At 37.3% G+C, this 17,688-nt stretch overlaps 1 protein-coding gene and 1 long non-coding RNA gene across 6 annotated transcripts in view; one reads left to right on the top strand and one right to left on the bottom strand.

Moving 5' to 3' along the window:
• The first annotated feature begins 565 nt into the window (after nt 1-565).
• LOC147160879 (uncharacterized) overlaps nt 566-17,688 on the top strand; it is an 82,906-nt gene continuing 65,783 nt past the window's right edge. The window contains exon 1 of the long non-coding RNA XR_015097380.1: nt 566-680. This is a non-coding gene — a long non-coding RNA (uncharacterized LOC147160879). The remainder of the gene's footprint in view (nt 681-17,688) is intronic.
• gabra3 (gamma-aminobutyric acid type A receptor subunit alpha3) overlaps nt 7,199-17,688 on the bottom strand; it is an 83,966-nt gene continuing 73,476 nt past the window's right edge. For 3 of the 5 annotated variants that reach the window (XM_086098246.1, XM_086098247.1, XM_086098248.1), the window contains 2 exons: nt 13,642-13,680; nt 7,199-13,502 (listed from right to left, as the gene is read on the bottom strand). In XM_086098246.1, the coding sequence (XP_085954372.1) occupies nt 13,179-13,502; nt 13,642-13,680 (363 nt within the window). In that variant the 3' untranslated portion in view covers nt 7,199-13,178. The remainder of the gene's footprint in view (nt 13,503-13,641; nt 13,681-17,688) is intronic. The other 2 variants (XM_086098250.1, XM_086098249.1) reach the window with 1 other exon arrangement.

The raw sequence follows: 17,688 nt of genomic DNA on the forward strand, positions 1-17,688 counted from the left end.
TATTAACCCTCAATTTTGGCTCTCAGACTGAGCTGCTATTCCATTGGCCGTGGCCTACTATGCTGCGTTCACTGTCCCTTTCAAACGTGAACACTATACGCGAGGCAAGTTCATTTCCTTTCCTTCTAATGCAGTTTCGTGCCCTCGGTTTGATGTCTGTTTCGGGTTGAATTTATTACACATTTGTTTACGTCAGTGTCAAGCGTAAAACCGACTTTCATTCGACATGAGAATCGTTTTATTGTTTTTAATATTTTCCTGAAAGACAAAACTTTGGGCATAATCAGAGCGTGATAAATCCAACACGCAACGGGTGTTGCGTTTGAATTTTCCGGACATCGGAGACGTAAGAAAGCTTGCTACTTGTTAGCAGATTTATCTGAAAACAATTCGAGATTTTATTGTATTGCATGCAATAACGTTACATTTCATTATATATAATTAAGCAGTAGATCCGTGCTCTTGTTTTATTTCATGAAATGCAAACAAAATATATCTCATTTGGAATGTGAAGCTTTATTTAGAAAGTCTAGAAACAGGTGCAAGTTTCACTTTACCTGTATCGCTTGATGTTACTTTTATTAGAGACAGATGACGCAGCTGCCCCAGCTGGTGACCTATCCTCAAGTAACGCTCCTGTCATCAGGCCGGGCTCAAAGAAATTATCTACAATTTCACAGGTAAAAATGAAAATGAAGACACACACTCTGCATACCAGCACAAACCTTATCTACTTATGGAAATGCATGTCTTATTTGACATGGTTCTTGGATTACCAACAAAACCTGATCTCAAGTAAATATTTTTCTATTAATTACTTGGCTAAGGTGCTTCCAACATGCCAACAAACAGTATAGTGACTCTACTTATGAACTGTAAACATTGATACATGCATGTTCATTGAAGGGGGGAGGGGGGGGGGGGGCATTTTGTTAATGGCTGTCGACTGAAAATGACATCACAGTTGCTCAGGCTGGGTTGGGTCATGTGGCTTCACAAACTGAGCTGTGATTGGTCGTTACCTGAGCCCTGTGCAACTGTGTTGTCATTTTCAGTCTACAGCGAGTGGCAAAATGGCCGCCCTCTGAGATGGATAAAAACAGGTGGATTTTGCTTCTTATTTCATGTTCCACAAATGCTGTATTAATAATAATAAGAATAATAATGCATTAAATTTTTTTTTTAATACATTGGTTTTATTATGTGTTTTATGTTTACTCACTGTAGCACTTTGAGGTTTGATGTCAAATATAACGTGCTGTACAAATACAATTTATTATTATTATTATTATTATTATTATTATTATTATTAAGAATGCCATGATTAGACTAGTGTGGCTGCATAGAACATATTATATTGAAAATTGTTGCGTTGACTTCCTCTTCAAACTCAAGTTGCTATTAATTATTTATGCTCTTAAAGCAACCCAGTTTATACTACACACGATTCATAAAAACTGCAAATGATGCGGAACAACCCCCTCCTAAGTATCAATTTCCCTTTAATTGGTCCCCGGTGAGAAAATCATTATCAAACATGTTCGAGATTGATATTCGTGATATAGATCAGAGAAAACACATGTGCAAAAGCTTCAGCGTTTAACTTGAATTCTATATGCATAATCTTTCGGAAACCATTGTCTGTTACAAAGTTTTCAACATATAAATGACCACGTCCCGACAAATTTGTTCGAAAACCTTGGGGTAACATATCACTGGTAGACCCGCTCCCCTCATCAGCACAAAGGAGGACTCAAGTTAAGGACTCAGTCAACACATCAAGAGTAGCATAAACATGCTCATCAGTGTATTTGTATCAGCATAATGTGGTATTCTTCTTTGCTCCGCCAATTTTCACAGTCCACTATTTTTCAAAAAGTGAATTTACAGCACAGCATTTTTGTACAAAATAGACTTTGACACCTGGCAATTTGCCAACATTATGTTCACTGTTCCAAAAAGAAAAGTGAAAGTTCAAACTTCCAGTGACCCAGTAGCAGGCTGTGTTGTTGACAAGGATACGAATCCTGGTAAACGTGCTGACCCAACCAAAACACATATAGCACATGGGTTTTGCCGCACCCACCTCATGGCCAGCCTCTGTGGCATGGCGCTGCATTAGTATGTCATGGCAGCACATACAGTATGAATGGATTGGTTGTCAATGTACTGCGCTGTGCTAAGTGCAGTGCGAAAAGGCCGTAACAATTTAGGGGGCACTGGTATGTATATATATATATATATATATATATATATATATTGGTGCATAGAATAGTTTTTAACACCTTTAGTTAATTTGTGGTGTTGTAGTTTTTATGGTGTGTAGATTTGCAATGTATCAATTCAAGAGGTCTATGTTTTGCCCTTTCCTTGAAGCTAAAAATGTAACTAAAATGCCAGGCTGTATATTTTTGCCAAAAATCGATTATCCTTTTGATGATTTTATTGAGTAGTCGGGGGCTTTTACACAAGAATTAATGATAAACATCAAATTCAAATTCTGACCAGTGGCCAGTGGGTGGAGCTGTGTTACCCGTGACTGCTGAAATACAGCTGCATTTGGCGGTTTGTTCATGTCAAGTACGTATAGTCTTATACATAAGTACCGTGCATACATTTCATGAGACAAAGCAACATATTTGTCTCATTTGTTTTAACATTTATAATTCGTGTTTTGACTGCCTCTCTGGAGTGTTTACCCACTTCTCCCTCTTCTCCTGTTTGAACTCTTTGCCACTGCTTACAGCCTTCTGTGCGAAGTCATTATTTTCAAGCAATTACTTTTATTGTGAACTTGTCATCTCTTGCATGATCCCTGCACTCCAGTTATTTCCCTGGTTTATGGTTATGACATTATGAGGCAATTCCAGGCAGACATAATGGGAAGCCATCAAACACACGTTCGAGTAGGTCTGAGAGAATGGAATAATTTTAGTGAGACAATTATTTTAATTTTAATGATAATTTAGACAGTTGCTTCATTTGAGGGAGGCACATGGCATTTAACAAAAAGTAGCAGTTCCAATAGAAGTCATGGACAAAAGAGATGCTTTATGGTAAATAACTGCCAACAGGACAGTATTGCTATGCTACTGCTACTACTAACAATAATGTAATCGGTTTTTTTTTTTGCATTGAAATCCACCACATGACTGTCTTCTTTACATCAGTGATAGGCCTAAATGCAATCACAATCAAACGAACAAAAAAAAAAGAGCAATGATGATGACACGTTGAATCGCTAAGACTACCGAATGAACAATACTGAGCTCTCAAAAATGAAAAAGAAAAAAATGCCTAGCCCTTCCTGATCACTCATCCAATTCACTTGCACACCCATCTCTTGTTATCTCAACGCCACAGTACACCGGGGTTAGGGTCCATATCCATGACTCACCAGACTGCGCTGTTGCCTCAGGCTACAGCAAGTGGCAAAAGAGCTCTGCCCTCCTAAGATGGATAAAAACGGGTGGATTTTGATGCTTAATTAATATTTCACTAAGGAAATATTAATCTGAAAAACGTATTTAGACGAGTGGGGCTGCATAGAAAATATGTAATATTGTAAAGAAAAATTTGGGGTTGACTTCCTTTTTAACTCATTCACTGCCGTTGACGGTTATAAATGTCAACAATTAATTTTAACTATTTTTATTAGTTAAACATTTTTTTTCAGTATGAAAACCTATATATTGTTTTTGTACATTTAGAACAGATATACAATTTGTGATCAATCGTGAGTTAACTGGTGAAGTCATGCGATTAATAAAAAAAAAAAAACTTTAATCGCCTGACGCCCCCGAATTTTTAATAGTATTTTCTTTCTTAAAAAAAAAAAAAAATCATTCACTGCCGTTTACTGCTATAAACATAAAAAAATAATTTTAACCATTTCTATTAGTTTTAGTATGAAAACCTATAAGTTTTTATTGTACATTTAGAACAGATATTAAATTTGTGATTAATCGTGAGTTAACTAGTGAAGTCATGCGATTAATTACAATTAAAAAAATGAATCGCCTCTTGCCCCTAATTTTTAATAATCTATTATTTTAAATGAATTTATGGCAGTGAATGAGTTAATTTCATTACTTTTCTTTCAATTCTATTTTACCTTCTCTTGTAGCGCTTGTAGCACATCTGCTCTTGTGTGTAATGTGATTTGAAGAGCATTTCCCCCCCTGGTGTGGATTACTTGCAGGAACTTACAAGGTAAATGTCAACCATGTACATTCTGAATACAATCAATTCCATTGGCTTACCGAAATGCTACAATTTGTTTCTTCTCATTCGAAGTCACATGCCATTGAACCCATGACTGGGGGCAGTGGCGCAGTCTCTTGGACTTGGCGTTCACTTTCAAGTGTTCTCTGAACAACCACTGCATTAGCCACTTTTTATGTATGGTTGTTGTTCCTTCTCCCAATTATATTAGTAATTTTGACTCTAAAATAATTTTGACCTGTAGGCCTGGCCAGCTGGTTTTTGGGGATGGGCAACTGGCGACCCACACTAAGACTGGCCCTCATTTAATTTTGGAAAATTAACATGTTTACTTTAGCAGCACAGTTTTAAGTTGTAATAACAGTGGTCACCACTAGGTGGCAGATATCACTAAATAATTCCACCAGAGAAGAAGAGAGAGTGTGGTCTGGCAAGTAGCCAGGGCCAAATTAGGCCAAGAAAATTGTGTCTTTCAAGTAAAATAGGAAGCAGATTATATGTTGACCGAATTTAAACACAAACCTATCTGCCTACTTTACTTACAGACAACACCACAACACCATGTCAAAACTACACAGTAGGGGTGTGCCAAAATAATTGATTCTCATAAGAATCGCGATTCTAATTTAGTACGATTCGGAATCTATTTTAAATGTCCCAAAATCAATTTTATTTAAATTATTTTATACTGTCTTGCCTTTGTCTGCGTGTGCCTTTATTTGGAGCGCTGTTTATGTTGTACCCGGTTTGGCCTCTGAGGGGCAGTGTGGTTCCACGCGGTTTAATACACTGTTAAGTTATAGCCACATTAGAGAGTAGAAGGAAAAAGTCACGATCAATTTATTCCAATAAAAGTTTTTTTTGTTTTTTTTTTGCGTGGGGCCGTTCTTTTGAGCGATAAAAGTGCCGCGAGTAGCGCGCTAATTAGCATTAGCGAGTTAGACTGGAGTAGATCATTACAATTCCTTGCACATCTATAGATTGAAGCAAAAATCATTGTCAATTAAATAATTTTTAATCAAAAATCGTTCGTAATCGAAAATTGATTCTGAATCCAATCGCCGACCCAAAAATCGGAATCGAATCGAATCCTGAGACATTCAAAGATTCCCACCCCTACTACACAGTTAGCATTTGTTTTTTAATATTTACACAAGAACTATTGGAAGTTTGTTTCTTTGAGTTTTGTGAACGTGCAGAAAATGAGTTCTTGCACTTAATTTTGGTTTTCTGTTTATTAATTATTTGCTATTAATGTTTTGTTTTACCTGTCTTTGTTAGTGTATGCCTGATTTTGACTCCATGTTTTGAAGTGCTTTATAAATAAAGTTGAGTTGAGCTGTATGCAAAAATGAGTTTCACCTGTATTTTCAGGTATTCAACCCTGTGAATCCTGGTTTACCCCCTTATTAATTTGACCTGTTATTGTTGGCTTGCCTTGACCCGCCCCCGTCGCGCCACTCTGTTGGCAAATCCAATTTGTTGATGAAATTGAATCTTGAAGCTCTGCTGTTTGTCTTTTGCAAGTGGCCAGATAGATCGCGTTTCTTGCATCCACATATCAGCGCCTTTTTTTTTTCTGACCTGGCCCATGAGCATTGCCATCATTACGTTAAACAGTGGAAACATACAAATACAATATATAACTATGAAATGATAACAACAAAGGCTTAATCTGTCTTTACTGTTTATTTGAATGTAGTCACTCATGGTGTACTAGTTCTCTTTGATGGGTTCAGCTCCCACTTAGTAATGCGATTTTGGGTGTTTACACAGCACATATGATGCTAATGCACATTTTCAAGTTGTGGTGCTCAAGTCCTCAATTACTGTGACTGTGTGGTTCAGATTGGCAACATCCACAAAGCCTGGACACACATGCTGATAAATCAGACAATTTTGAGCCTGATGCCCCAAGGCCCAATTTTTTTGATGTCTCAAAAGATTAACCTGATTGATTGTGCTCTGCTTTTTTATGTTAAGAGTGACCCCCACCCCCCCAACCCAGCCCCTCCCTCCAATCTGCTCGGTAAACGGCTGGGCACTATGCCAGACTTCTAGATTGGGTAAACGGGACTGATCTTGCCGGTGGAGTTCACCACATACTGAACTGAAGAGCAGTAAGAGCACACTATGATTACTTTTATTTTCCACATTTAAAAAATCCGTTTAGATGTTAAAAATCTTTCGGCTTGTACCAGACTTTCCCAGGCTCTTCGCTGCTCCGCAAAGCAACGGGACCAAAATAGTGACTTTTAAAGCCATACTCAACACACGAAGAACCTGTAAATTGGATTGATGAGTATTTGGGCTCAAGTTGTCTCAGCTCATGAGACTGAATCAAGATCCACTTGTTCTGTCAATGACAGTGATGTCACGGTGTCGCTTGAAACATCCGAATCAGATTTCTCTGATGCTACTGTCTTTCTGCTCTTCGCCCCCTGGTGGCTAATGGAATTGCACTGTACTAATTAAAGTGTACTTTTCTTTCACCCCATCCATATTTGTCAGAGAAAAGGTGTCAAGAATGTGTAGCTTTTACTTTAAATGCATAAATACATTATTATGTGTATGATTACAGCCGCAACTTCTGATACAGTGTTATTGTGTGAAACCATTAAAAGTAAATCCTATCCCGACCTTAGCTGTTGCTTCTATTACTTTTTTTTAATAGCAAAAGCATGATTAATATTGGGTTCCCCTTGTTCCTATTATACAAGTGCAATGTGAAATGGCCTTAAATATTGTAAGATGCATATTGTTCATGAAAAATTAAAAAACATATATTTGTGTTTATTTTGTTTCCTTGTAGTCAGCTTTCATATTACATCGCGTGGCTTTTCAGCAATGAATCGACGCCAAGTTGTAAAATGCTCGTTATGCGCAGCAGAAAATGGCAAACACCTCGGAGATGAAATATACATTTCACATGACCCAAATATGTTCGTGGGGACCAAAAAGTGGAACTCCAAGACAAAATACAACATCCTTTAATTTCAATTTCCGTTTTTGCTACATCTCATTACAGTAAGCACATGAACGAGAGAAGTCAACATAGAGTCCAGTCACTGAGCACATAGAGAGCCACTTCCCAATAACAATACAGAGTCCACTACGGTATGTTCCTGGAGCTGTCTTTGTGGAGGAAGTCTTTTATCGCTCGATGCGTAGAGACATGCAGTGGACATTGCAGGAGAGAGAGAACACAGCATGTACAACTCTGCTTGCAAACGTCTGCTAATTCACAGTTAAGTTTCGAAAAACAAGTGCACACAAGGTACTGATCTTGTAAGTAGTATCTACCCGCATGTCGTCAAAACGCTATAACACGCAGTGTTACAGGGCTGAATGTTAGACAGCGCTACGTATCAGATTTAAAAATAAATGACGTGACATATCCATATTCACAAACTATTGGAATTGATTCCACAATATCTACAAATTCACAACTTTGTAACATTTTCCTCAGCTATCAAGTGTTAATATAATATCTGTATATGGCGCTCTACCCATCAAAAAAATTGCATCAACATCTTAGAGGTTATCTGGTATAAACCATAAGCGGCACTAAATAGCATAAATATCTTTATATTTTTTTATATGCTTTTAAGTATATTGTGTCTTGGTGCAATGACATGGTTCCGTTATAGTTAACTCTGGCCCTGCGGGAAAATAACTGTCAAAACACATACAACTCAAAAGTAGTACATCAACAATGCAGTCCAATCCAGTTGATCAAAAACACTGACTCTCATTTCAGTTTGGACATGATAATCATTGGAATGATTTTGGGGATTCATGACAGAATCACAAATGTAGACTATACTGCATAAATAAGATGTAGAAGGCAAATGTTGAGAGAGGCTGTCGCTGCCGCCCATAAATGGACAAACAAGTTGTGCAGCAAATGCTAATCTGGGATACTGTACTGTTAATAAAAAAAATAATAAAAAATGGCTATAATCGTGTGTTTGCATAAGGACATACATAGATATCAGTGAACACTTGCCAAACCCATCTTTTGGTATACCAGCACAGTCTATCTTATTCAAGATTACATCAGTGGGTGTCAAAAGATGTTATTTTCCCACTTTTTAATATATATATATATTTTTAAAAGGACACATCATTATTATCATTATAGACATACTAAGTGTCAAATCAGATTGCTCTGATGCCATCCTCTTCCTGCTGTCCTCCCCAGGAGGCAAGTTTGCATAGTACAGTACCTGGAGATTGCTGGGATATTATTCTGTGATGTCTCTACCAAGTCCTCAATCAGTAGCTTTGTCGGGCTCTCCACCTTAACATTTGAACAATTCCCAACTGACGCTAAATAAGGTACGTCTAACGCAGAACTATCGTCTTTGTTAGGCCAATTGTTTGACACAGCTTTTGTTGTATCTCATTATTGTACTCCAATGCTATGCTGACTGTACAATTGAATCACAAACTGAACAATTCTCTTGATATACCACCTCATATCAGTGAAAATAATACTGTATAAAATGTCCCCAAAAAATTATATATTGGTATTTTAAGATTTCTAACTAGAAACTGTAATATAATGTAGTATATATAGTGTTGCAAAATTTTGATAAAATAAAAAAATATTTAATATATATATATATATGCATTCATTGATTTAATAACATTGATTTATTTGTCCTTCCAAATGAAATCCATACATTTTTAGTAACATCCATCACCCATGATGTGAAAGTGTTTTACACTGATTTTAATGCTGTTGCATTCGACTCTGTGTTTTTTTTTGTTGAAGTGAATACAAGAGTTACTACTCACAGGCTTCTGAGATCCACTTGGAGACTTTTGACACTTGCTCTGAGAGATGGAATGGTTCATTTCAGTCCTACACAATGCATAATTAACAAGAGAGTCGAATAATTTAAAATCCCTGCAGGGGTGGAGTTGCTAAGACCAATGCCACCTGTCACCACTATGACGTGTCCCCAAAAATATTTTAATAATGGCTGCAAGTTATCTATTGATCACTGTAGTCTGGCATCATCCTCCGCTTTGACCTTGCAGTCGCTATTAAAAATTGTTCTGAGTAACGCTACCGAGGGAGGAACTTTCATGAAACATTATATTTGTTACTGAGCTGCAGGTAAAGCAGACTCATAAAATGTGCATGCTGGCAAATGAGGGTAAAAGCACTTTCATAACCTTGTCGGTGTAAATGAACATCACATAAATATGCATTAATAATTTATGAAGGTGTCTCTGGGGCTGCGAGTGGGTCACCGACGAGTAAATTGGCTGAACCACAAGAACACAGACACGAAGAGCTACTTGAGTGTAATACTGCATATACCATTTTGTGAGCTGTAAGACCACTTCAAGAGCGGCCGTAACACAGACTACTAATTATTCTTTCACTTACCACTAAAGATGATTTCAAAATATATATATATATATTTTAAACAATTAGCATGGTGCGTCATTTCTAGAATGAAAGAAAAACTGATCGTGGATCTTAGGTGTTACCTCTCCCAAGGGAAAATAATGTTCAGTTGAAGATATGAAAACATTGGTTCAAATTGTTAAATGTGTACTATGTGAGCAAACTATATGTATTTTTCTCCATCACAACTATGATAGATTTATAATCCCGATTTGTATAATAGACGAACGTTTGTCAACTACAAAACAGAAAAGTTGTACAACCAGTGCAAAAATCAAAGACACTTCACACAAAGTATTAAAAAGGCAAAAGTATAACATGAGTAAAAACATTGCTTTTGTATAAGCATTTTTTTTCTTTTTTTCCTTAAGATATTTAATGTATAAAATCATCCGTTCGTGTTTATTTAAAGAGGAAGTCAACCCAAAAATGTTCTTTACAATAATATGGCAAGGCATTTTGATTAACATTACGTTTGTGGAATATGAGTTAAGCAGCACATCCCACCGTTTTATTTTATTTTATCCAACTCGAGGGGTCAGCCTCAGAAAACAGCAACTGGCAAAATGGCTGCCCCCTAAAATGAATAAAATGGTGGATTTCGCTGCTTGACTCATCTTCCACAAACACAATATTTATCAGAATAGTCTTTAGACTAGTGGAGTTGCCTAGAACATATTGTAAAGAAAATGTTTGAGTTGACTTTCCCTTTTAATTTCTATGACAAACAGAAAAAAAACTGAGCTTCAATTTGAGGTAATAATGGCATTTCGTTACGACTGTGAAAAAGCACAAAAGAAAACGTGGGATCCTATAATCACTTGTCACAGTAAGTCGTCGGTCCACCTTCACACAAATGGGCAATTTTACAATGTGCCCCCGAACCCATACTTAGTTTGCGAGTGGGTTGAGTACAGCCACCAAGCGCGCGACCACCTCTTCTGATATACACACAAGACCTATTTTGTACATGCGTGCTGTAGATGTGTGTGACGATACCTTTTTGCTCTGTTCATGTCATCTGAAATGTTCACCAAGGCACTTGGCTCCTATTTAACCAAACACAGTCAGCCAGCTCGAGCCGCTGGACTTGAAAATGCACAGGCTTGCCCCATGGGATGCGAAAAGCAATTCCGGATGATACCGCATTGGCCCTGATGAGATTCAGCTTGAGCTGAAGGCCAGACACTGAAGATTATTAATGATGTTCCTATGGAACCATATAGGCTGCCCTCGCTACCAGACCACAGTTAAGCAACCACAGAACAGCTCCTTGGGTGTCTTCTATTGTGTCCGTGCATAATCTGTGTGTGTGTGTGCATGCATGTCATTAATTCTTGTCTTCATTGGTTAGCAACAAATGACAAAACGGAACCACATGCTTGCAAAACAGAGAAAAAAAGAAAACACAGTGTCACTATTTTACAAGATGACAAGCAGTCAAGATACAGCAATGGACTACTTTGTTACAACAGGAGACAGGGCCAGAGCTACTGTAAATGAGAAAAGAAAACAAACGCAACCTTTTTTTTTTTTGTCACAGAGATTGTATAACATCACAGTAGAAGTGAGTCTTCCATTATGCCGCTTTGCTTGTTTTACACTGTACAGAACAAAGCTAGCTTGACGCCATACCAGTCTGGGACTTAAGCTAGCTTACTGAGTTTTCCCGCTATATCCACTTTACACCACCATTTTACACAGACCTACAGGTGCTGTTACTACCATTTTTGTTGCCTTTCTTTTGGAAACACAAGATAGAATAGTGACAGCAAATTGTCGAGCTGCGTAAAAGGGGGTATTGTGATAACATACTCCCGCAAAGGTCGCCTATAGGTGAGCATTTGCCCTGCATCTTTATGGATGAGCAAAATATGACACAAACGCACTCATAATACACAGTAAACTCACAAAAATATTTCACACTCTCAAAAAATGCCGCCTTTACAAAGATAACTACAAGTATGCCCATATACAGGATTAGTTATAGCATGCTAATTCCTAGTAGTTAATATAGTAATTCCTGCTTCATGGCTATGACGTGACACTTTACAATGTTACAAATGATGGGCAGTGAATTTTTTCCCCCGGACGCCCTTGTTAGTTCCATTTGATGACACACCAAATTAAAAATAAAACGAGCCAGCATCAAAATTTGGTTCTTGATTGCCACTTCACCACAATATTCCATGACATTTTGGCGCTTGTACTGATTCCACTCCATAAAGCTGAATAGGCAATTTTGTGTAATTTTGCGTAATGGTGCTAACAAATTAATCATCAAATGACAATCAAAATAATACTTCAAGCCTTTCATACTTGTTGGAAGTAATTAGGTCAATTTTAATTGACGCCGTAAGAGAAGGTATAGCGTGCACACACCAGCATGTTCGGAATTGTAGTTTGCTGTGGTGCAAAATAGCGCTACATCATACTGACACACATTTCTAATATTTTAGTTACCTCGTTAAGCTACATGAGAAAGAGGATATTAAAAATAATTTGAGTGTGGTGCATGATGCACTACATTGATCACCATCTCTGGTGCAATATTATCTTTGTAAAGGCAGCTCTGATTGGATGTAATGAAATTGCACACACACACACACACACACACACACACACACACACACACACGCACGTATATGCATATATATCTAAATATATGTGTATATACCCAAATGCATATATCGGTGGCGTCGGGCCGAAACCTCATAAATCACATTTTGTTAAATATATATTTTCAAAAACCCTATACTATTGGTCAGTCCACATGTTTGGGTGTTATTTGTTTATATATTTTTTTAACAAATTATTGACTAATACAAAGTGTTGATAATGCCTTGCTCTCTTTGACAATGCAATGTTAATGGCTGAATAAACATGCCGTTTTTGGGGTCTCCTGAAAATTGGCCATTTTGGAGGTACAAGGTTTCGGCCCCATAAGTATGTATATACATACATAGAGTACATGTATGTATATATATATATATGTATATATGTATGTATACATATATATGTATATGTGTATATATGTATAGTGGTACCTTGACATACAAGTTCAATACGTTCAATGACCAAGCTCGTAACTCAATTAACTCATATATTAAAAACAATTTCCACATCGAAATTAATTGAAATTCCATTGATCCATTTCACCCCCCCAAAAAACAAAAAAAACAAAAACGTGTTTTTAATACAGAAAAATAACACTGTATTGTACTTCACTTGTGATTGCACTTGAAGCTCACTCACAACTGAAAATTAAGCTTGCTAAATAAATAAATAAATAAGTAAATAAGTAAATAAGTAAATAAGTAAATAAATAAATAAATAAATAAATAAATAAATAAATAAATAAATAAATCAACCAAGCAACATTCCTAAGTTCTGAAGTTTGGCACCACTATACGCATACACATACTTGCACAGACACACACGCACGTGCACGTTAAGATGTTCATGGCTTCCAGCAAACCTGTCTACCCTTCATTGTCGAACTCATTCAAGATTGACTTTTGATCCAATTTCAGTTGAGGTTGTTTGCCTCTATGATAGCGGGCTTTCTGTTGACATATGTGGCCCAGTAACCCAAGTTGAAGATGAAGAAAAGGACAGGGAAAATGATGCGTGAAATCTTGTCCACTTTGCTGACTCGGTTGTAAGACTTCTTGGCTTCTGTGTAGGGATCGTCCATTTTATGGAGATAGGAGTGTTTGGCCGACGCCCCGGAACTGGCACTCTTAGAAATGGTTGTTAAACCTTGGTCCTTTGCAACGTTGATGGCGTAGGTTGTTCCAACAATGTTGAAAGTGTTGTTTGCCTTTTTGGAGAGAGTTGCAGATTCTCTTCTCTGAAAAGAAGAGAAGGCAGCAAAAGTTGTCAGGAGAAAACGCAGCAGACTCCACAATACTTCCATTTGAACTCATAAAGAGGAAATAGAAGCAACACCACGAGACACGACACACACAAGAGCAAAACAAAAGCCTAACCATATCGTTAATCCTGGCCATGTTAGCCTGAAACGGTTCCTGAAAAGAAAAGTAGAAAAGAAAAAAAGTTTACCAATTATATTAAAAATTACCCAACATGCTCTATTCATCAGTGTCTAGCTTGTACATTTCACACCACTGTCAATTAAATCTGCATCATACAAGGTTTGATTGCAGAAAAAAAGAGGTCATATCCATAATATTCAGCTGTGAAATGTTTTCAAAAGTGCTGAAATTGAAAAAAAAAAAAAATCACATTTGCATCACTTCAACTGGGTTGGCTTGTGATATTGCTGTCAGCTGCAGCATAGAGCATGAATGGAAAAAAAAAAGAAAGAAGAGAAAACAACAATGCCTTTAGTCATGTCTGACAAATCAATGGAAGCAGCTAGGCCTCTTCAGGCAAAAAAAACCTCACGATAAAACAAACATGGCACAGGCTATATGATAGAAAAGCTGACTTCCTCGTACTCCTACAGAGAAACCATTAGACTGTCTCTGCTGAACGAAAGCTTCAAACTGTCATAGTGAATTTGCACAGGGATCCACTTATTTACCAAACCTTAGCATAGGATGATTTCATAATCCTGGCAGCCGCAGAACGGTGCTGCGCACACACTCGGTGTGGGAGAACAAGTAGGGCAGCAAGATTGATCACAGCGCAAGTTTTACTTTTCTGGAGTGGATACAGTGTGTGTGCGTGTGTGTGTGTGTGTGTGTGCGTGAGCCTGTAACTGAGTCAAGATGTCTTCACACCTCTCACACCCATGAGAATTTCAATTGAAGATCTTTTTTTGTACCTTAACACTAAGAAAATCTTAGCCCAACAGAATGTAATGCATTCTCAAGGAGATTGTAATCTGATCAAAAGAGTTAAGGGTTAACTTTGTCATTTTGTGTGACCGCAAAAATCAGAGAAAAACAAAAAATCGAATATACAATAAGTTCTCACCAAGATGAACAATTTATTGTAATCGCTACTCAGTCTGGTGACCAGTGGTTGTGTTGTTACGCTAGCTAATGTTAAATGGTATCTCGTTTACCAGTCAAAGCACTTGGCATTATCTATTCTTTTTTTTGCCCGGTCTGGTGTGGTAGCAATGTTTTTACCCCGGAAGTTGACATGCAGCTGTTCTGATTTTGGTGCGTCAAAAAAAATTATAATTTTTTTTTCCACGTACCCTCTGCAGTGTGCTCACATACTAATCATTGCTGTTCGGTGCATTAAATCGGTATTTATATCGATGTTTGAGATGTCCTACTGTGTGAGAGGTCTTTGAACGCAACTCAAGTCATATGCTGAATGCGAGTGATTATAGTACTGGCTTTCTTTTGCATCTCCTCGCAGTTATAAATCGTTGAATGCAAGTACTTTTTTAAATTTTATTTTTTTAATTCATTTTTTAATTTTATTTAGTAATTTTATTTAGTAATTTTATTTAGTAATTTTATTTAGTAATTTTATTTAGTAATTTTATTTAGTAATTTTATTTAGTAATTTTATTTAGTAATTTTATTTTTAAATTTTTTATTTTTTTTGCAAGGGGGTAAAAAAAATGTCAGGGGTCACTACATTGGCACAACATACCTCGCGGTCCAACCTTGTAGCTTTGTAAATGCACCACAAGAAACGCTCAGCTCGCGTTTGGTCTGACTACATTTCCCATGATTCTTAAACACAGACGCAGGAAGTAGCTCTCCTTCCGGTATGACGCAAATGCGAATGTGAAGGAATTTAACAGTTCAATTCCATTTTAATCAGTTTATCGTATGAATCGCTGCCTTGACGGGACTGGCTAAAAGTGGGACAAAACAATGAAATCCGCCAGGACTCGGGGGCTCGAAACCGAGACGGTCTCGGTTTTTCATGTTAACTATTAACAGTAGTTAACCGCTTTTATAGCACATAAGAAAGTAAAAATGTTACATAACGTAAAACAATACCTGTATAGGCTAAACAACGGAGACAAGTAGGCCATGGATGAGAAACATAGAATTTAGTTGGAGGTCAAACAGCCACTTGAATTGAATTATGTTTGACCATAGTTCCACTGTATTGTGTGTTGTATGAATTATGCCATGTAATAAGAATATTTACAACTTTCTTGATGACCATGTATTAAATATTCATCTATAATGCTACTGTCTGTTCATATGCAACTATATAATGTTAATTACATCTATTAAATTTGTTAGTATAGTATGTCGTGTGGTAATCATAACAGATGGCATCCAAAAGAGAAAAACAAAAGTACCATAAAACAAGGTGGTTATTAAATTCCCACCTTTCCTCCCCCACTCTTGCCATTTGTAACGAAAGTCTACAGTACATTGACGTTTCAGTGCTCCCTATTTTTAAGTCTACTTTGAGGCCGCAGCTTTAATTTTTGCTCCACTTTTTCAGCTTCATTTGACTTTGCTTCCTTCCTCCTCCCTTCACTCCATCTTTTTTAATTAGCATAACTAATGCCCCCTGTTTCCGTTGCAATTGCTTCATGGCGGATCTCTTTATGCAGTTCTCATCAGTGAGTGTTTTGTTGAGACTTTACACTTAATATTGGCATACACTCAAAAATGTAATCTGGGAAGCCACAATGCAGCCACTGAGCTCCAGTGTGCCACTTTTTTTTTTGCTGTCATGTATAAAACTCAAGTCTCGTTTCTACCAAGCGGTCGTGTTCTGTCCACGCTTGCATTTTCATTGCCGAAAGATATAAAAAGGTATCAAAAATAAGCGATCTGTAACGTAGCCATTTATCCCAGCATTAAACTCGAAGTAAGGTGAAGTGTGGTGCTTAACACAATATCGCTACTTTTATTGGTCGATAGAGAATTGCTTGATGCAATTAACAATGCTGGAAGTCCTTTATTGTTGTCCTCTGCTTACTGTGTCATCTTTTCTTTATTGTTGAATTAATTACTGTCCCACTGGGATGAGGCCATCTTATGTTATGTTGACACAGCTATTGACGTCCACACTATGGGTTTTACAATCATAAACTGTACTGTGGCAACTGAAATCAACTGGGGTGGGGTGGGGGGGGGGGGTAAAGAGAGATAGCGTTTTGGAATTGCTGTTGTGACAATACTATCAGCAGTAGACATCACAATAACTTTAAATTGTTGTTTTTCCTTCCGACTTCAATTGTTTTCACTTTCCTCGCAAAACTGAAGAAGGCCTAAAGGAGTCTAACTTAAGTCAATTCAAGTCAACACTGCCCTCTAGATAACCAATGTCTTTTCCAGGACATTGACTCCTAGCACCAATGTTCTTTGCTCAATAAACTATCAGACAAGCTGTCGTCTGCTGTAATTGATTTCTAATTGACTGTTTTCCAACCCTTACTGAACCAAAACACCCAATTTACACCGGAAAATGTTGAATCATTCAGACATTATACATTTAGCAGTGTACATATTTTCAGCCAAAAACTCTGTTACGTACTTGCGATTTGGCTGCTGTCTGGCACGTAACGTAAAAACAGTGCATCTGCATCTGCAAATGTCAGATTTTTTTTGGCCGTGATTAAGCATCCCGAGGCTGATTGTGCCACCTAATGTCAAGTGTTGTCTGGAACTCTTTGTGTGGATGTGTTTGACTGAGCCTTGACATAGTCTGACCTTCTTTATGATTTGAGATGACGCGTTGACATATTTGATTATAGCCTCCAGTATTTGCATGCAAGTGTGAGTTGAGTCATTCATTTGGTGTATTTTAGGTTATTGGAAATCTGGTAGCTTTATAGCAAGACCTTCGCTTGACAAAAAACAAAAACAAAGAACACCCAGGGCAACAACAGTGTGGGCCGCGCAAACGTGAGACTTTTATATCAAGTAGGGGGCCACAAAAAAATCTTCCCGTAAGCCACCAATGGCCCCCGGGCCGCAAGTTTGAGACTTACGGTATGTTTACCATTTAATTAATTACATTTTGTTTGAATTTGCTCTAGCTACATAAGTAATTTCATTATCTGCTTATATTTTACATTTCAATTAACTAATAGACAAATAATAATTCATTGTAATGAATTAATTCCCTTTAAATAT

Source organism: Leptonotus elevatus, chromosome 16 (assembly GCF_054856555.1).
Source record: "Leptonotus elevatus isolate MCC_2025b chromosome 16, RoL_Lele_1.0, whole genome shotgun sequence".
Taxonomy (NCBI): Eukaryota; Metazoa; Chordata; class Actinopteri; order Syngnathiformes; family Syngnathidae; genus Leptonotus; species Leptonotus elevatus.